The 21,172-nt window shown below is 37.8% G+C and overlaps 1 protein-coding gene across 6 annotated transcripts in view; it reads right to left on the reverse strand.

Moving 5' to 3' along the window:
* The window catches only part of sdk1a (sidekick cell adhesion molecule 1a), a 325,596-nt gene that overhangs the window by 52,866 nt on the left and 251,558 nt on the right, over window positions 1-21,172 (reverse strand). For all 6 annotated transcript variants that reach the window (XM_059558804.1, XM_059558837.1, XM_059558821.1 and 3 more), the window contains 9 exons: window positions 19,383-19,519; window positions 16,728-16,875; window positions 12,690-12,830; window positions 9,543-9,724; window positions 5,786-5,901; window positions 5,498-5,693; window positions 4,281-4,379; window positions 2,294-2,485; window positions 1,522-1,643 (listed from right to left, as the gene is read on the reverse strand). In XM_059558804.1, coding sequence (XP_059414787.1) covers window positions 1,522-1,643; window positions 2,294-2,485; window positions 4,281-4,379; window positions 5,498-5,693; window positions 5,786-5,901; window positions 9,543-9,724; window positions 12,690-12,830; window positions 16,728-16,875; window positions 19,383-19,519 — 1,333 coding nt within the window. The remainder of the gene's footprint in view (window positions 1-1,521; window positions 1,644-2,293; window positions 2,486-4,280; window positions 4,380-5,497; window positions 5,694-5,785; window positions 5,902-9,542; window positions 9,725-12,689; window positions 12,831-16,727; window positions 16,876-19,382; window positions 19,520-21,172) is intronic.

Raw genomic sequence — 21,172 nt, forward strand, 5'->3', positions numbered from 1 at the left:
AGGAGAAGAAAAATCCCCACACTGCACTTCATTATACTCGGTACGTCACAGGCCAAAGGCTCTTAGAGTGTTTGTGGGGAAGGGCCCTTCAGCGGGAATGCAGAGCGGAGCAGGTTAAAGCTTTTTCAATCGAGTCCAGGACAGTGCCAGCCACTGCCCCATTTCAAACACATTGTGCGAGCCAAGTCTAAACCAATCTAAGCTCACAGCACTCAGGAAGATTTACTATGAGCAGTGGAGTGTACTGTATGCGGTAAGCATTTATGCCAACGTGATAGATGTTGGACGCGTGGCACCTTATGCTGGAGACTGCCGTTGTATTTCATAGCTGGTGCGTATGCAGGGGCTCTCTCTTGCTCGGTGACAGATTTCTGCAGCGGAAGATAGCCCGGCCTCAATCAACTCTGGGATTCAAGTGCCGCCACATGAAAAGCAGAAGCTTCCTTTTGCAAGCTCCGGCCCGGCGCCGTCAAGTTCAGAGAGTTGACGTCGATTACAAATTAGGAGTCAGCCATGTGATTCAATCTGTCATCACTTTTGCAAGAGTCACAGGCGATGTGGAAAGGGCGAGGATGGCCTCTCAATACATTGCTGAGCCGTGGAGGGCAATCACAACTGGAACTTGCTGTTATTCAGGTTGAATTGGAAGTGCTGAGTGGAGGTGAATCGAAACTGTGTGATAAGTCTGCATGCTGGCAGTTTCTAAAGCTGGATGTAGGTTTGAGTGCTTATACACTACCAAATAAGCATGCTGTAACCTTAAGTATACTAAACTGATTAGCAGACTGCCTGAATCAAACTGAGATTATGAGCTAACATTGTCATTTATTCATTCATTCATTCTTTATTGTGAGACACAAAATAACACGATAAAATAACATCATAAAAATGTCTAAATACTTTGACCAGCAAAGATTTTCTTGCTCCACAATCCCACCTTAAATCCTCAAGAGCTTGATTAGTTAGTTTGTTTATTAACTTATTAATTTATTTATTTAGTGAGACAAGACACAACGGTCTAAACTTTTGTACAAATAAATATATTGCAGAAATTGTTTTTGCTCCACTGTCCACCTCAAGAACTATTTTATTCATTCGAGACACATAACAACAGCCGAAAATCTTGTTGATCGACAAAGTCAACAAGGTAAGAAGAAGAACTCATTTTTGGTGAGATACAGTGCAACAGCCATTTAAAAAAATATATATATTTCAATAAAAATTGCACTGATATAATTTTTTTGCTTCACTGTCCCACCTTAAATCCTCCAGAACTCGACTGATTTATCCATCAAGCTGTCAAAATAACTGGAACGCACATTCACAGGATTAGGAGACAAAGCCTACACAAATCATCATAAGTACTTCGCTCAACACTGCAGGGACGTTTCATTATCATGTAAAATGTTTTTATTTGCTAGTGAAGACTCATCAGGGAGCACTGTGAGGATGTACAGCTTCAGGCCAGCGTGATGGTAGGTGGATAATGATCGGATAAAGAAGAACTGAAATATGACTCACCTGCCCCTCAACGATCCACTTGGAGATGGTCGTCTTCCCATCATCCCCTGCGCGGAACTTCAGCGTAGCAGATCGTGAACTGATCTTGGAAATAATCAAATTTGATGGAGACCCGGGAAGTTCTGCGTGAAACCGAAACGAAGCGAAAGTTAAAAGTCACTTCTGAACAACATCCGCACATCACAACAATCAATAACCACAAAACATCCACACGCATGCCTTCTAAAGTCAATAACACTCCGCATTTTGAAATCATGACCGGAATATTTTTAATAACACTGTGTAGAACCATGTTGCACGAGGGACTGAGTTAAAAAAAAAACGAGATTTGAGAATCTTTTGAAGTGCAGAGATAAAAAGTCTCATTTGGTTTCGAGAAACCTTTGATGAAATTACACTGGAATTAAATCAAATAACAGACGATAGTCTCGCATCTGCCCGAAATCCCCACTGAGATGTGTAGACGTCTGTTTCCCTAATGTCTCACAATATGCAATTTATCAGCAGGCATTATGATTTTGGCTTGCCGTTCAACCAGTTCAGCTTTTGCCTTCTTTCAGCGAGAGAAAGCCTGCCCTAAAGCCGGAGCAAATGAATATTTCTCCTTCAGTGCCACATTTGATTTATGGCAACACAGAGGCACCATCTTCGAAGTTTCTGAGCAAAAAAGACCAGCATAATTGTGTACAATATTCAGGCAGAAATAAGGAAGAGTAGCTCCTGTAATGCAGGTTTTATTTTTAAATGTCTATGTTTGAGAGCTACGACAGACCTGGTGGCACTCCAGATGAAATGGTTGAGGAAGTTACAGTTCCTACGCCCGCCTCCGTCATAGCTGCCACTTCTAGCGTGTACGTAGTGAGGGACGTCAGACCGGTGACCTTGTAGTCCAATGTGAAGTTGGTCAAAGTACGCGCCACTCGCGATTGGTTCTTCCCCTGAACTTCCCAGGACACCAGGTAACCTGCAAAACCCCATCACATTCATTAAAACTTGAAAAGTCATTTGAGTTTGACACTTTACAGCTCAAATCCCATGGGAATGGGTCAATTTGGGGCGTCTCGTCCACGTCCAACCTGGGATGACAACTCGCCAGAGCAGGAGGAATTTTTCTGAGGTCTTGAACTTGAAATAAACAATCTCTCTTTAACAAACAAGGTGGGTGAAATGGGGAACTGCTTTAGTGAGTTGTCTAGACCCAGGGCTCTGCCCCCTAACCCGCATCTAACTGAGACTAATAGCCAGCAGAGATCCTATGTAATTTGCTGTTTATTGGGAGTATTTTCTCCCAGAGTCAGCACAGTTTCCAATCGCTGAATGTCCTTTTCCATTGAGGCGCTCATAAATCAAGCTTTGCACTGGGAGAGCTCGATGGAGAACAGGCATAGGCAACATCCAAAGAGCAACAATGCTGTGTACATTGATACAGACAGGAGCTATTTAGTCTAATGTATGTCTGATCTCATTCGTCTCCAAACTCTCAATCTACATCCAGCGCCGTTCTCGGCTTAATCTATGTCTAGTATCAATCTAGCGCTGCCTCGTTAGTCCACATCTAATTCTTTCTCTGCATTATTGAGATGTCCTGAGTGACTCTCATGAAAATCTGTTGCTCTGGACATATCTCAAGCCAAAAAAAAGAAATAAAAAGGAAAAGAAATTATATTTTGCATACATGAACTAAACCCATGTATTTTTAAGACTTAGTTTTCACAATATTCATATGACAATTAATGGTGCAGCCATTTTTGGAAATCACTGTTTATTTACAGCAATGCCATCCTTTTTTAAATCTAATTTTCATAATTCTCAATAATCAATTTTCACTAGATTCTCATTTTTTTACAGTGATTCTTGAACAGATTTCATTTCAAATAAAAATCTATGTTTTTGGATTACTGTAATGAGAATGATTTATTTACTTGGTTATTTATTACAGTAATATTAACTTGGTGGGAAAATGTGCTTAATTCTCTTTCAAATAATTTCACAGTGACAAAATACTCATTTTTCAAAAAAAGAACAATCTCCTTGATTTTGGGATAAAATATGACCTGGAAGTGTTCTTAACAGGTTTCGTGAGATTGACGCTCATGTTCTTGTCTTATGCTGGGATGTCAACTCATGCTTACAGATCTTTTGATCACAGTTAACATTTCTTTTATTTTGATCTGTTTGAGTTTTCCGTTCCTTGTGGTAATGATTCCAGCACAATATGGATAAATAGCACTCCTGGAATACTAAAACACATGCTTCTGCGCCCACACACAGAGTCACACGGAAAGACAGCCACACACACACACTCACAAAAGCATCCTTTACAGCTGTGCAACAGGGAGAGAAAATTGTTTCCGCCAACTGAACGCAAACAACGATACCATAATTGCCTTTGTGCAAAAACTCAATGAAGTGTTAAATAGAAGTGTATCCATTAATAAAGCTATATGAACACCCAATAGTTGCCAAATGAAAATGGAGCTCCTTTACAGGCTCACCTGCTCTGTTTAATGCAACGTTCAGCTACATTTAAACAGAGGGGGGCAGATTAGATTTCATTTAACAGCAAAGACAAATCTAATGAACAATTCATCATTCCCAAAACTGAGTTTTACAAATCCTGGTGCAAATAAACTCATTCAAATTTGTTGCTGCAAAATAATAAGTGTTTTCCTTTATTATTGTGACATGTCTGCTCATAATTCCCAGTTTTTCTACAGTATCATATCAATGAAAGCAGCATAAAGGTCAAAAACACTCACCAGTAACGATGCCATTCTTGTCCACGGGTTCCTCCCAGCTCACTCTCAGAGACGTGTCCAAAATCTCTGTAAAGCTCAAGCGACCAACAGGGCCTGGAACTAAACACAAAGACATTTCCTGGTTGCATACTTCCTTTTGTTTCTAAGCTCTTTCTATTGTAGCTGATTGGGCTGATTACAGACTAATCCAAACTCTAATTATGAAACATGTGAAATAAAGCACTATTTAGTCCATTTATAATGAACCACAACAAAAATCCCAATGATATCAAAACATAACACATGCACAAACATTGTTGCATTTTCTGTGGTCATTTTTTTCTCTCACTAACATTCCTCCTAAAGTACCCCAACTAATTTCTCACTTGTAGTGTCACATGCCTAAAGACACTGATATAATTACATCGGCTTGACCCACAGAGCAGTATTTGTACTGAAGTCTGAAAAGTCCTTTAATTAATGTGACTTTTATAAGACATTTTGTAATTTGGTATTTTATCACCTCCAAACTACCCCAGTAGAGTTTCAGAGCAAGAACACTGTGTAATGATGCTGATGTAAAGGCCAAAAGCTGGCAGTAAGCTACTGTACATATATTAAAATATTTCCTGCCAACTAAAGAGCTTTTTTTTTTGTGGTTTGGCTTTTTCAGAAATTAAAAGAAACATTTTGTTCTGAACTAGTATTTTGTTTAACTTAATTATCTTTGAAGTCTCCATTAAAAAATGGTAAATTCCATTTTGAGGCTGGTGTGTTTTTTTAAAATCACACACACACACACACACACACACACACACACACACACACACACACACACACACACACACACACACACACACACACACACACACACACACACACACACACACACACACACACACACACACACCATTTCCAGCATCTGTCATAAAGGTACAACTGGAATTACTCATGAAGAACAAGAATAATTTAGGGTAAATAATTTCTAAATCCAATTATATTTAACTGTTCTTCTGAACTAAATAAGACGATTTATGTACAAATGTTTTCACAGATGATTTGCACATTTGTTCTGCCTGCTTTTCATAAACAAGGGTTATTGTGATTTCCCCCCAACATTTTTAATTGTGCTTGTTTTGTGACAGAAATCAATCAGATTCTGAGCAGCAATTTTATTAAATACTATGATTCAGTGAGAGACAGAAACACAACCTTGAGACTAGCAGTCTATTACTTACTGTCCTCATGAGTCTGCACCAGTTTGGGGACACTGCGGGGTCCATTCCCTGGTGTGGTAAAACACAGCACTGACGTCAAGTACCAGGTGAACTTTTTAAGACCACTGATGTAACCGAGGTGGCGTGTCCCGTGATAATCAGGGGTGATGGTCACGATGATAACATCCTCTGGAGATCGTTCAGGCCACGCCATCAGCTGAGGCAGAGACCAACACAAAACATATCATATCATATTTTCTGTATATAACAGAGACTCAATGGGAACCAGCTGAGGAGAATTGAGTTTACCTTGTAACCTTGATTAATGCCATTGATGAACTGTTGAGGCGGTGGATTCCAGGTAAATTCAATTGTGGTTGAGTTTACTGCCTTGACCTCCACACCCTGAGGGGGAGCTGTGGGAACTAAAAGGAAAGTACATACTGTATGTTAGCCTCTTATAACATCCTAATTCAGGATTGTCCAAACCTGGAGGGCCACCATCCAGCAGAGTTTAGCTCCTACCCTAATCTAATGCATTTGAACCAGCTAATCAAGGTCTTCAGGATCGATAGAAGACTCTAGGCAGGTGTGTTAGAGCTAAACTCTTCAGGAAAGTGGCCCTCCAGGAGCAGGACTGGACACCCCCGTCCTAATGTGATTTCTCTGATCAGCTACACTACTAGTCAAATATATGCATGTACACTTACTACAACTCAAAGGGTTTAGTCTCAGCCTCAGATGTCATGCCCATTGACCATTGGTTGAATATTTGATGCATATGACACACAATATGAAATACTTCGGGAGTTTCAACGGGAGTTTCATCTCATTGGTTAAATTCTACAGGATTTTCGGGAGGCACATGTGAAACAAAGCCAACGTGAAGAAGAAATGGAAGAAGAAAGCCATCGTGTTTACAATAATGGCTTCTCAGGATGAGCTAAATTAAGAATTTTCAAAAGATTGTAAAGTTTACAACATAGACATTGTTTCATGACATTCTTGAATGAATAATTTGCCGTCCGTTCTTATAGAGACATTGACTTTATATTTTCATGCTCCTAAACAAAAACAAACTGTGATTGGTTGTTTTACATGACTGCCTCTTGGGTGGTCCTTGACCAATGAAAGCTACTATGGAGTCCTTTAAAATAATATGATTAATTTGTAAAAAGTTTCAAATCAACTTTTGACTGTTAGTGTATTGACCTATAATGTATGTTTTGCCCCATCAATATATGATATTAAATTGCTTTGATTATTAAAAATGAATTAATCAGCACATGAAATAACCAGAATGGCTTAATCTGTTCTCTTTCTCTTGGTCTTGGTGAAGAACTTCAAATGAAGCTTCTGAAAAGATAGCTGAGAAAATAAAAATCCAGCTATTTGTAAGTCCTGCTCTGCCTTCAACAAAAGATAAAGCTGGTAATGTCTTGGTTCAAGTGACTCATTTCTAATGACTACCTGCATCTCTGACGTAATGGAAAGCTTTTAACAAACAAAGCCTTAAAATTGACAGGCTGTGGGATACCACAGTGTTGGACTGAATGTACGTGGCTTCCACCTTCCACAGAGTTAAACAGCACTCAAAAAAAGTGAGCACTGCTGAATGCACAAGACAAACAGGCTCGGCCACCACCTGAGCACGTCTGACAAGATACATTCACACTGCAACTGAATGCATCCCAAATCTGATTCTCCCTCCAAATGTGACACATGCACATCTATTTTCGGATGACAGTGTGAACTGCTAAAATGAATCTGACATCTTCAAACCTACTGAGGGAGACTTTATCTGCGAAGATTTATTAATTGCAGAAAACACAAGTTGCAAATTATTTTTTCACAAAAACTGAAAATATGCATTCATGTACATGAGATGATAGTGAAAAGTTACGACAGATGTTAAAAAGTGAAGTGCTAATGTATCATTTTGAGCCTGAAGTCCAAAAAAATGAAAAATAAATTCTATTGATAGAATGATTAGATTAGAAAACTGGAATGGTCACATTGTCACATTTTATAACAATAACAAAAATAGTCCAAGGTTAAAGAGTTTTGTGCTTGTTTTTATAATGACAAGTATATCAGCAATATCCAAGGCCACTAAAATGACCGACATTCGAATTACAACAGTATTAAAATTCATCAGGTAAATTAAGTGGCCCAGTTTACAATCTTCACAGTGCAACTAAGATGTGCCTGAGACATTTCTGACCTTTTCTGAAAGTAGCACACTGTAGCACGGACACAATAAATGAAAGAAAAAAGATATTCATATCCTGCACCCTTCTAAAAGGCTGAAGCAAGAGAAGAGGCAGTCGAATGAAAGGACAAGTCTTATATAAGCCAAAAACATCAACAATATCACAGAGTCCTAATTGTTTGTCATAAATTTTTTGTTTTGTTTTTTTTTGCTCTATGGAAATCTTTGGTGATGTATAAAACAATTGAAAAGCACGTATTTGTATGACGCACACAAAAACAGAATTTCAAACTTTCAAAGATTTTCTGTGGAATTGGTTGTGTATATTCATAAAGCCCCATGGTAAAAAAAAAAAAAAAAAAAGCATACAAAAAGCATATTCATAAAAGCATGCTGAGAGAGTTTTTTGTTTTGTTTTCTGTGGATGATCTTTTCAGGTTGCCTGTCAAGCTTTGACTTATTTTGAATCAAAAGACTATTTTCCAAAGTCTGCCAATTATAGTCCTCTCTTAAAGCGGTGTAAACACATTCATTATGCAGTGGCATCTCTGCTGTTCAGAGGCACTATTGCCTACCTCAAGTTCCTCCCTGGATCTTAAAACATATGTAGCCCCAGTGTTGTTTATAAAGCTGTCAATCAGTTTTAGTAATTTATTAAGTTTTTTAATCAAATGAAGGTAATTTAGTAGTAAATAACATTATTGTTGCAGACATAATTTATTATAAACCACCACTCAAACCTTTAGTGTCTATAAACTCTTTATGCTCAACATAGCCTATTTAATTGATAAAAAAATGCAGCAATATTTTGAATGATTACAGTTTAAAATAACTATTTTAATTCGAATATATTTTCAAATGTAATATATTCCCGTGATGGATGAATTTTCAGCATCATTACTCCAGTCTTCAGTATCCTTCAGAAATCATTCTGATTTGCTGCTTAAGAAATTTCTTTTTAGAATCAATGTTGAATTAAGTTGGATATTTTTAATAGTTATTGATGAATAGAAAGTCTAAAAGAACAGCCCAAAGAACCACTTTTGGTCAATTGAATGTGTCCTTGCTGAATAAAAGTATGAATTTCTTTAGAAATAATAATTTAAAGTATTAATTTCTTTAAAAAATAATAAATAATCAAAATCTTACTGACCCCAAACTTTTTAATAGTGGGGTAGCATACGCATTAGGAGACATGAATAAATATGATACATTTATAAATGTTTTATGCTAATAATTAATTGTTCAAAATTACTATGTTCAAACTGACAGCCCTAATTTGCATTCATTTAAACAACTGCAAGAAGTTAATATAACATTGTCTCTCTCTCTCTCTTAGGGTCTGTGATGTTGTCAAGGTTGCTAATTGTGAGTGTGTTCAGCGGAGCTGCATCAATACCATTCAACTGCTTGACAGACTCTGTTTATAGTTTGTCTATTTAAAACAATTAGACAGATGAAGCCTCTCAAAGCAGAGTCGATATGTTTGCCGCTCCCCAGATAATCATCCAAAATGTCCAAATGAGAAGACTCTGAATTTCCCGAGATGGATTCTTCTCATCTGAAGAGAAAAGTGGCTCGCACATAATTGACATAATTGTTTTGAAGAGGATCAGCATGGAAGTTAGCTGTCTTAGAAGAGGGCTCTATAATAAATGTGGCGTCTACATGGAGGCTCAGTGTTGACCTCAGTGTCGCATGTAAACAAGTACTGCATCAACCGGTTCAAACCAGCACGCTTCCTGCCTCCGCTGATGAAAAGGAATAGATGAAAACACAGAGGCCGAGAGAAGTGGCTACTGTTAGGCAATGGAAAAAAAACCCTGAGAGTGTGACAGAGAAACAAAGTCTCACCTCCCTGCAGCGTGTACTCAGTGACAGGCTGACTGAAGACGCCCAGGCCTGCCCCGGTGTACGCGGCCACCTGAATCTCATACTGGGTCCAGATGATGAGCTCTGTGATCAGGCAGTAGTTGATCTCAGGGCTGGTGATGTTCTTATGCTGGTACTCTCCAGGGAGCCCAGCGAGCCGGTACCTGCATCAGGGCAATCGATGGCCAAACAGTGAGTGACAACGATTTTCTTCCAGGTCATTGTGCTGTTAGAAGTCATCCCACAGGCTGTAGAATTATTAGGCACACACTAGCTCCCTTCCAGAGAAGAAATGGTGTTAAATATGCCACTGATGGGGGAATGCTGTTAAAAACAGCATACATATTCACAACACATCCACTGAGGAGGATAAGAGTGGTCAAACACTGCTAATGAAATGCATCCAAGCTCATGCTGCGTAAGAGAAATGGGTGTCATTTCATTGGTCGATCTTCTCTGTTGGGTGTAAAGTAACTATAATAAATCAAAATAAGATCTTGACTGGACTCCCTGAATGATCCTTCAAAATCATTCTAATATGCTGATCTGAATACTTTCATTCAGCAAGGACACAGAAGTTGTAAAATGTTACAAAAGATTTATATTTTAAATAAAAATGCTGTTCTTTTGGACTTTCTATTCATCAAAGAATATTAAAAATATTAAACTTATTTCAACATTGATAATAATGGGCTTAGACCAGCAAATCAGCACATTAGAATGATTTCTGAAGGGCAATTTGACATTGAAGACTTAAAGTGATAGTTTGATGTTTATCTGTTTACCCCCAGGGCATTCAAGATGTAGGTGACTTTGTTTCTTCATTAGAACACAAACTGAGATTTTTAACTAAAACCGTTGCAGTCTGTCAGTCATATAATGTCAGTGGATGGGAATCACGGCTTTTAGAGTCATAAAACATACACAAACAAAACCAAATTAAACCCTGCGGCTCTTCATGATACATTGATATGTAAAGACACAAAATGATTGGTCTGATGAAGGGCTTGTGCCCGAAACGTTACACGTGGTGAGCAACCATTAAAATTTCTAAGGAGCATTTTCTGGTGTGCGGACTCATTGTTTACCTGTGCAAGAAACTGAACAGTATTTGTATCGTTTTTTTTACCTCTGATTTTCACCACAATGTCTGAACTGTCCTGAATGCGTTCATGTCTTTTTTTTCTTCAGCTGGCATGTGAGGTGTCTTATTCTTCTTCTTGCTTTAAGGCAGATCACAGAATTATAAGTGCATTACCGTCACCTATCTCTCAACTGGACCATTAGTCTCAGCCTTAGAAGTCATGCCCACGGACCATTGGCTAAACGTCTGATGCATATGGAACACAAAAGTGGAAACACTGCAGGAGTGTCAAAGCTGTCATGGTATTGGTTGAATTCTACAGGATTTCTGCGAGATGTGTGTGTCCCTTTCTTTAATGTCCCGCCTGGAAGCAAAGATACCGTGGTACCAAACACTCTCACTAAAGAAGAAAGTCATCGTGTTTACAACGGTGATTAACAGCGCTTATCAGGATCAACTAAACGCTGGATTTTCAAAAGTATGTCAAATATTTAAAGTTTGCGGCATAGAATCTTTAAATATGTCTGAGAGTTTTACACAGATAAAACTGGGGGTAAGCAGATAAACATCAAATGTAAATTTTTGGGTGAACTATCCCTTTAAATCAGTATCTTTCAATAGGTTGTTCATATAAAGGCCCAGACAAACAGAATCTACATAAATAACTAGCAAGAACGTGGTGTCACCTCACGTCGCCTTTGTCTGGGCCAAAGAGTTGTGCTTGAGCACAGCTCAATGACAACAGTCAATGCTAATATGCACGTATGTTCTGCACCTGTGTGAGAGGAAATAACTAGCAGCAACAACCAGCAGGTAACGGTAATCTATATAAGGACTGCAGATATACTATTAACAGCCTCTTAAGTCTCGTCATTTACTAGCTGATTGGCTCCGAAGATCAATCAGACAAAAAAAAAATATGTGGAATAAACTGCAAAAACTAGGCCAACATTAAGCAGTGGTCAGCCTGATGTGTCATGGCCTTAATAATGCATAGTTGAATAATTTTTATTTAAATGTACAATTTCTTTTTTTAATTTGAAGAAAACAGCATTGTTCTGACCACTAGTGTGGAGCGTTGTTTTTGCCAAAACCTTTAATATGGCTTGACTAGATTCACTATCACATAAACGTCAAACAATCATTTTGAATCAGTTTGCTTATAAATATGCTTGACTACGACTGTATTAAAACAGCAGTGAAAGTGACAGCACTAAGGTCAACTCCATTATCTTGATGGGATGACAAATGCAATCAAAACTGACATTGCTGGCCCCAAAATAAGCTTCACTTTTTAATCAAAAGTGACTGCCAAATAAATAAACATGTATTTAAAATGCAGATTTTTGTGCCATTAGTGGTACAAAATGGAATTTAGAAATGATGGTAACACTTAGATGTTAACTACACAAATTAACATGAACTAACAATCAAAAAGTATTCTAAAGCATTTTATTAATCTTAGTTAATGTTCATCACAGCACTAATACATTATTAAAATATTTTTTTTTATCTGTAAATAATATTTAATGCACCTGAGCTAACAAGAACCAACAGTGAACATTTGTATTTTTCATTAACTAACATAAATGAAGATTAATAAATAATGTATTGCTCATTAATAGTTAATGTATTAAAGTTATAGTTCACCCAATCATCTTTCTTTTGCTGAACATACAAGAAGATATTTTGAAGAATGCTGGTAATCAAACAGTTGTTGGTCCCCATTGACTTCCATAGTTTTCCTTTCGCTGCTATGGAAGTTAATGGGGACCAACAACTATATCTTATTTTGTGTTCAACATAAGTAAAAAACTTTACAGGTTTGGAACAACATGAGGGTGAGTAAATGACAAAATAAACATTTTTGGGCGAACTATTCCTTTAACTGTAAAGCGTTTCCAACGAACAACATAAAAACTGAAAAAATGACTCATTAGAGAATCTTAGACTGAATCCACAGTATTGTCGAAGTACCAGGAGTCATATATTGGCACATTTCATCAGTAAAGTTCTGACTGTGAAATGGTTTGTGCATGTCTCACCTGAGGACATAGCCTCTCAAGACTCCATTGAGCTGAGGCTCCGGAGGCGGCTGCCACTGCACCATAATGGACTGGTTGGTTCTGCCGCTGGCGACGATGTTCTTGGGCGGAGCGCTGGGCGGTTCCTCTCGCAGTGTCAATCTGAGGAGAAAGCATTAGAGCATTACTAGCACAGGTACACACTCAACGGAGTTTTCAAAGTGTTCTTACATAACTGATTCATTGCACTATTTTCTCTCATGCGAATCAGGTTTGTCGTCTCGTCTCGCTCTGGGGCGCAACAGTGTGAGCCGCGTAAGTGTAACCCTCTGGGCACAAGTCCATTTCCCAACCTGATGCATTGTGTCACATTACTCCATCAAAAGCTCTCATGCGCTTTCTTGGTTAAGTCTCTTTGATTGATTTTTTGATTTTGGAGGTCGCTGCTTACATGGCAACTGGCTTGGTTGAATTCACAGCCATACAAGATTGCGTTTGTTGGCTCAGCACTTTCAAGCTAAGCTAATCATTGAAATTTCAAGCTTTCGAATTACAAATAGACCAAGCATTTTTAAAGATAAGAGCATTTCATTGTTTGTTGTAAGGTAGGCCACAGTAGCAACGTGCATGTCTGCTGAAGGATTTGTCCCCAATGTCATTGCTTTTTAACTCGGTGGTAAATACCTGTACCCTTTTCAATGAGGAAACATACTAGACAGCACTATTTCTATTCAATCCTAAGAGGAGAGAAAATTTTTTCATTTTTTTGGAGCTTATACTTTAGGTTATTAAAGGGTCTCAATTCTCATTTGTTGACTGAGACTTTGAGAGATTTAAAAAATGCAGAGGCTCTGGGCACACATCAAAGTGCAAACGGACCTCAACACATTTCTCTCCAAAAAGCTCAGAGACAGGAAGAAAGACATTGAAAGTCTTGTTGATGTCGATCATCAAACAGGTGCATTCATATCGGCACGATGCGTTACTTTATTCAGTCCTTTATTTAGACTGGTGCTGCCATTTTCAAAACAGGAAAATGTTTTACAACACTTGTTTACAAAAGACCCTGTTGGTCCTTCCTTACTACAACAGATTCGTAATGAAATAGTAAACACTTTTGGAGGGAAACGCTAATGATTTTGTTGGCTCTCTGGACATTGGTTATCTTCTAAAGGCTAGTTTGCTAGCATATATAAATGATAATCTGTGAGTAATGCTCAGTTCATTCCATCTACAGAAAGTGCATTTTCTTAATTAACGAAGTTTAAAAATGAATCAGTGTTGAATGCTTAATAGTGCCCATAGATTCATCCTACCCTTTGCGTTACATGCTAATGGACAGTTAAATCTGCATTAAAGTTTAATAGGATCATTGGGTCCTTTCAGATTTATTGTCAGAGTCTTCTTAAACCTCTGACCACACTTTGTTATTTCTTCCCAGAAGTCTATTTCATAATTAATGCCCTCTATAACCAATATCATGGAGCTTTTCTCAGACAGTGCTCTGTAAATCTGCCTAATGATGGCCATAAGGAAAGACTGTTCGCAGAAACAGAGCTTTTTTTTGCCATAGCCATGCTGTATTTACACATTTGTTTTACACACTTGCACTGTGCCACCAGCTATTAAACATCTGCTTCTGAACATGAACAACACAAGGAAAGTGCCTAATGCTGTCACGAATGCAGTAAACTTTGTTGTCCTATGACCTGTTTTCAAGCATTAGAGGAATTATTTATTTTTTTCTGAGAACTATTAGATAAACCACTTTCTAACATGAAATTAAACCTGCATGAAATGTTGCTCATTTTAAAACCAATCAATTGTCTGCGCCTCAACACTCACCTTTTAAAAGGGTAATTCTGGCCTATACTTGACTATATCTTACAATTGGACAACAATGTCATAATTCAATTTCTGGGAAAAATATAGTTTTTTTTTTCATAACCATAAAGCAACAGTTGGTCCTAAACTTACTATACCCTATTAATTATCTCAATTGAGGCTTTTACTCCTAAAAATAATAATTCTTCATTCGAATTGATGGTTCAGTGAAGAACATTTAACATGCATGGAAACCTTTCATTGCACAAAAATGTTCTTTATACTGGAAAAAGCTTCTTTAGATTATTAGATGCTTTGCATTTTGCCAAGCTCTGCCCCAAAAAAGGCAGATAAATAGGACTTGGTTTGGGAAGGTGATGGCTCATTATGAGAGAGCTGCACTTCTCTGTTTCTCTGGGCTTGTCAGCTCTAGTCCTTCTGCTTAATAAGCCCAAAATGGACAGATGTCTGTCACAGCAAGGAGACATGCATGCTAGAGAAGATTGATGGGGCCCTTCAAGCACCACTTTCTGTTTTAACTCTGTCCCTCAGGAAGCATCTATGCTCTAAAAGAGATCTTTGAACTGTCTGAATCAATTGTCCTCCATATAAGGCTTATGATTTAGAGATTTTGCTTTCTGTTATCTTAACGCATACTGTTTCTGAACTAGTTTTTATGGTTTAGCAAGAGACTTCATGGAACTTCTCCGGTCTGCCTGACATCAACATGCAAATGACTAGGATTGTAAAGCACAAACAACCAAAGCTCAGTTAATACAGGTACTTAACTGAAACATCTGTGAGCAATGAGCATTCCCTTCGAAACATCACGTTTGCAGTGAATTTAAATTTGAAAGTATAATTGGAAGCAACAGAATGCAGAATTTTTGTTTTGTTTTTACATAGTGAGTAATGTATGCAGTCATGAAATCACTTTCTCTCCTTCGAAAAATAACCATTCTAAAATGTTTAAAATAAAACGATATAGATTGTAAAACTGGCATTGATGCAAAACAGAAAAAGAATAGAAAAAAAAGGCAACAACAATGAGCAGTTGTGATCAAACTACTTATGCTGATATGATATTAAAATGGTAGGTTATGAATTGCTTTTAGCTTCCTGCACTTGAATATAATTTACCAAATAAAGCCCTTAAATGTGTAATGTGAGCACGTCTGAAACAGTTAAGCATTAATTGAGGTTAAACAAGAGTTAAGAACCTACCGCAGGTCTTTAAAGTTTAATGTGTTCTCTCGTCAGACTGGGCTCCACATTAACCTAATGACATGAATATTTTTCAAAGACAAACTAACAAATATTACATTTATAGAGTGGGCTCAAAAGTCAAAAAGTTCCATTTCAATATTCACTTTTCCTGGAGAGGCACACAACACGATAACACTATTTTGGAAGGGCAGGTGCTGAGAAAAGCCAGATATCAGCGGTGGGAGAAAATAGATGTGAAGTCTGCAGAGAGATGATATTACCGCTCTACGTACCCGACTGACTCACGCTGATTGCACAGTTACCTTTAAATCGCTTGCTCATTAACAGCTCTTTGCATTTACTAGAACGCTTTCATTATTCACACAAGTGTAAAATAAACGTCTTTTTCTGCTGCAATGCCAGATGCATAGTTACCTTGATCGTTCCACTGAAATTGAAAAGTCTTTTCAACTTTTTGTTGCTCTCACCCACCTGTATACTGTAGCTTTCAGCTAATTCAGCATTGAGGAGGAAGAGGTTTAAGCAGCTGTATATCTCTGAAAAACCATCCCCAACACTCAGCTAAATAAAAGCGATTAATTTTAAAGTGAGACATTGCTGTTGCGGGCGAGAGACGACACCACCTTCTTTTCACCTGGAACAGGAATGGCATGTTTTGCCACGTCAGGAGCAGATAAAACTCTGAGGAGCTGCTGGGAAAGAGGCGTCTGCCGCCCACAGCTGCAAGCCGGCAAAAGCACGCTGCTAGGGGGTCTGATTAGACCGCGAGGTGAGAGTAGAGGCCTGCCACTTACAAAGTAAACCTACGGTGTTGTGATTTCAGCCGCAGCAGGACATACTGAGAACTGTGGGTGGAGGAGTGACAGAACACACACTTAAACTGATGGGCAGCAGCAGACCATAGTGTGATGGGACATAATAAGTCTATTGCTGACCAAGCTTGAGTGTAAAAAACTGAATCTTGCGATGATGGGTGGACAACATGAGAATAAGCAGCTGTTGACAAACCTGTTGGTTTCGGTGCTGTACTGTCCCTTGCCCACCTGATTGACCGCGCAAACTCTGAACTGGTACGAGCGGGCCGGAGTCAGGCCCTTCACCATGGCTCCAGTCACCGTGGGGTCCACATCAGGCAAATACACTCTCCAGGGAGAATCTGGTATACAAAGAGAAGCAGAACATTTCTAACTATTAAAAAAAAATACAAGGGACATCATTTATTTATGTATCTATTATAATGGTATTATATTGATTTACACTACTGTTCAAATGTTAGGGTTCGGTAGGATTTTCTGAAATGTTTCCAAAGTCTCGATCAAAAATACAGTACAAACAATATTGTAAAATATTATAAAAATGAAAAATAAATGCTTTTGAATGTGTTTTAAAATGTAATGTGTTCCTGTGATAGCAAAGCAAAATTTTCAGCATCATTACTCATTAGTGTCACATGATCCTTCAAACAATATAAATGTCTTTACTATAATCTGATTGGCTGAGAGGAGTGTGATATTCAAGTGATAACAGAGTATCACTCCACTTGCAGCATTTCTTATAGCAAGTGTCATGGTGGACACCCAAATACACTATAATTTTATAATTTATACTGTTTTTTGTGTAATGGAATGTAGTTTTAAGAGTTTTTTTTTTTTTTTTTTTTTTTAAGTGAGAATGTACTTGTTTAGACTGCAAATATGAGGTTTGTTAATAAAGATGACGTCTATGAATGCTTTATGGATGCAGGTAATCACACTCAGGCCATCTCTCTCTCATAATACTCTACATAATACAGTGATACATTAAGTTTTTAATGTAGCAATGTTCCTTGATTGAGGCCTGTGGCCTTGTGCTTATGACCGACATACCGATATACAGCCATTTCACATGGCTACTTGTGTGAAATTGCTCATATATTTATTAGATATCATACTTCATTTCTTCTCACCTATAATAATTAGTCAATATTTATACCCCCCACCCCCCCCAAAAAAAAAACGGTCTCTTCACTGACCCTTAGAATTAAACGGGCCTTTACTGCTATTGTCCTAAAGACTTCTATATGTAAATGAGCTCTTATGTGATAGACTTATCAGTCTGCATGTGAAATTAATCACTCTTACAAAAAGTAGGCCTTTTCCATGATAAAGTCCCTTTTAACTAAAGATCTGTTAAGTGAAATCATTTCTGGAAATGTTATTGATAAAAGTGTTATCCAACCTTGTATTCTGTCTTCTAAAGACACATGGTGGCATATATAAAATTACACAAATTGCATAATCAAGAACAATCACATGATACTTGTCAAGATATTTTTTACACAAATGACTCATCTACTCGTAATTGCATAACATGCTTGAGCCTGGACTCCTCACAGCATTCAGACTGGCCATTAGTAATTAATGACCCTTAATGACTAGCCCATGTAGCTTGAGAAATTATACAACAGACTCCAAACAGCATTTGCAATGAGATGACGTTTAGATCAAAAGAAATTAAAACCATGCTTTCATGAATAAACATCTCCTGATTCAAAACATACTGTAAGTACTACTCATTGCTTTATGTGTCAGATCTTCTTAATGAGGAAGAAAATTACAGATTGCACCTGAAACCAGTGTTTTTGAGGGCAAAAGAGTTTAGTCAGAGAGAGAGCAGGTTTTTCTCAATTTATTTGAAAGGTGTTTCTAATGGGTCTTCCTGGCCATATTACACCCTGCACCAGTAATCTTCACCTCCACTCCAACACATTCCTCACTGTCCTCTTCCAGCCCTGCAATATCAATCTACTTGGGTGTTTTTTTTCTTGGTTCTGTAATACCACAGGCTTTTACACCACTGGTTGACACTAGCTGAGATCAACTCTCATACTGTATGTAGCATGCACTGTAGCAGCTGCGTGCTTGCTCTGGACTGCCTGAACATTCAGATGCATCATGGGTAGATGTGAATGAGGCACTGACATCAGTAGATTCTTCAGCCCTGCCGGTTCGGAGTGGTATTCACTTAAAAATTGTGCCACTGAGCAATGGTTTTGCAGTGATCCCAAGAAGTATTTGGACATCTTATTCACTCTTAAAATGATTTGATTTCAGAGCTATAGTACCTTTCTGAGACACTTTTGACACAAATGTCTTTTAATCAAGTGGTGTCAAGGTGATTTTTATTGAATGCAAGGAGCTGAATTCAGAATACCACATTTGCATACTACTCATACTACTTCAGCCACTGAAGAGTGCATCAGTGGGGCTCTGGAAACAAAAATCCCTTTCATATTTTCCAGAGCAGAGCTTATTTTTAACAACACCTTAAAAGAAACCTATATATATATATATATATATATATATATATATATGTATATGTGTATATATATATATATATATATATATATATATATATATGTATGTATGTATATGTATATATATATATATATATATATATGTATATATATATATGTATATATATATATATATGTATATATATATATATATGTATATATATATATATATATATATATATATATATATATATATATATATATATATATATATATTATAGTCTTGTATCTTTGTATTTTGGCCCAATGTTTGTATATGATTCACAATCATATACAAACAAATGTTTTCATATATTTCTTTACAATAAATAACCCTTGGTTTATCTTACTGTTCTCTGAAAGCTCCACAACATAATGCAGTAGGGGGCTGTTTCCATCAAAGGGTCTCATCCAGGACAGATCCACGCTGCGGCTGTCATTGGCGTTCAGGCTGGCCTGTAGGTTTCGAGGCGAGTGTGGCAGCTCTCTGAGGACAGAAGACAGCAAACTTCAAATAAGGGCTGTTTCACACTTCTCACATAAGTGCTACATAAACAAAGCTAGCATATAGGCTCTATATAAAAAAGTGTCGTAATTTGGGGGCTACTAAACTAGATGGAAAACATACAGAAGTGCTACCAGGCGTTCCTTGTGGTTTGGATCTGTTGATGATCATCTATGGGACTGTCTCTCCCTATAAGTCTCCTTGGCCCATTTTCAGATCTACTATTACCGGTGTTCTGACAATTTGTGCTACCCTGTCTGATTTTGCTACCTCCCATTAAAACAGATGATATTAATGTGACTTGAGTCTTTACTAACGTGTAGACCTACCCCAACCCTAAACATACCCTTACATTAGGATAGCATTATAGCATTAACCATGTTCAGAAAGACTCCAAATTCAGCCCGAATCTCACAGCCAATCGAAGGCAAGCATCCATTTGTGTTTGTCTTGATGTTCTTCTTCACACTCACTTTTTTTTAAATCTCATTGATTACTTTATTAATTATTTCTGGGGAGGATAGGCTTCCTGCTGAGACCAGGCACCGAGCACCAACAGTCGCGCTTGGAAAGTTTGTTTTCTCCTCCAAATTAAGCCCATGGAGAGAACCGGCAATGCTTAAGATTTCATCACATTTCTGTGTTCCTTCTGCCTAAGATTATGCCGTTTCTACAGGTGTAAAAAAATATATACTTTTTCACATGGTGTTAACAAGACGATGTCCTCAAAATGTTAAAAAGCAGTGATTTCACTATAATGAATAAAATATCTCTAGAAAATATCTCTAATAAGATAAAATAAAGAATTAAAAACATTCTCTAAAACAAGCCTTTTTGGGTGAAGTCTTGCTTTTCATGTATGTTTGTCCATTAAGTTATCATCCTTCACAGGTATTATTCGAAAACAAGACAAATACAATAAGATACACTTTTTGCATTTTTAACATTGCAATAATAGACTACACTGGCAAAACAAATACGAAAGAGACCTCAGGACTAATGATTTGCCCAGATCGTTGGATCATCAGTGTTTAGTTATAATGGCGTGGGCTATGATCGCTGAAGGGCGAAAAATACAACGCATGGGTGACTTCAGCCACTGGCGAAAATCCTCCTGATAACTTGCCCGATTCCACACAACCATCTGATACTACCATGGCATCTTCTCCAGCTTAATGAGGAGCCAGAAAACCCACAAACACATAATGAGTCTTAGTTCCACACAACATTAGCCTCCTGAAATCTGCATAAAGTACACACACCCGCTGGTTACTGCCATCTTCCAGCGGTTTATTTCTGGAGAGCTTCTGAGGGGATTTTATTCCCTCATCATATTGTGATACAGAGTCATAAGCAAAGGCTTTAGGTGTTAAAATGTTTACGCTGCCAAGATTTGGCTTTTATTTCGGGTTTAAGGATTCGACAGGCAGATACGGATCAGAAATAGAGTTTCAAATAGCCGGGATGAAGAAATCTACCCACTCAGAGACTGGTCAAAAGGTCAAAAGCTTTTTAGGAGACGGTCAAGTCATTTTTTTTTTCTAGAAGGACAGTTAAAAAAGCACTCCTTAATACTAGCAAACTAGCTACTTTAAAAACTAGGATTTGAAAGTCAGGGTTTCGAGGCAAAGAACA

The sequence above is a fragment of the Carassius carassius genome, chromosome 1, assembly GCF_963082965.1.
Source record: "Carassius carassius chromosome 1, fCarCar2.1, whole genome shotgun sequence".
Classification (NCBI taxonomy): domain Eukaryota; kingdom Metazoa; phylum Chordata; class Actinopteri; order Cypriniformes; family Cyprinidae; genus Carassius; species Carassius carassius.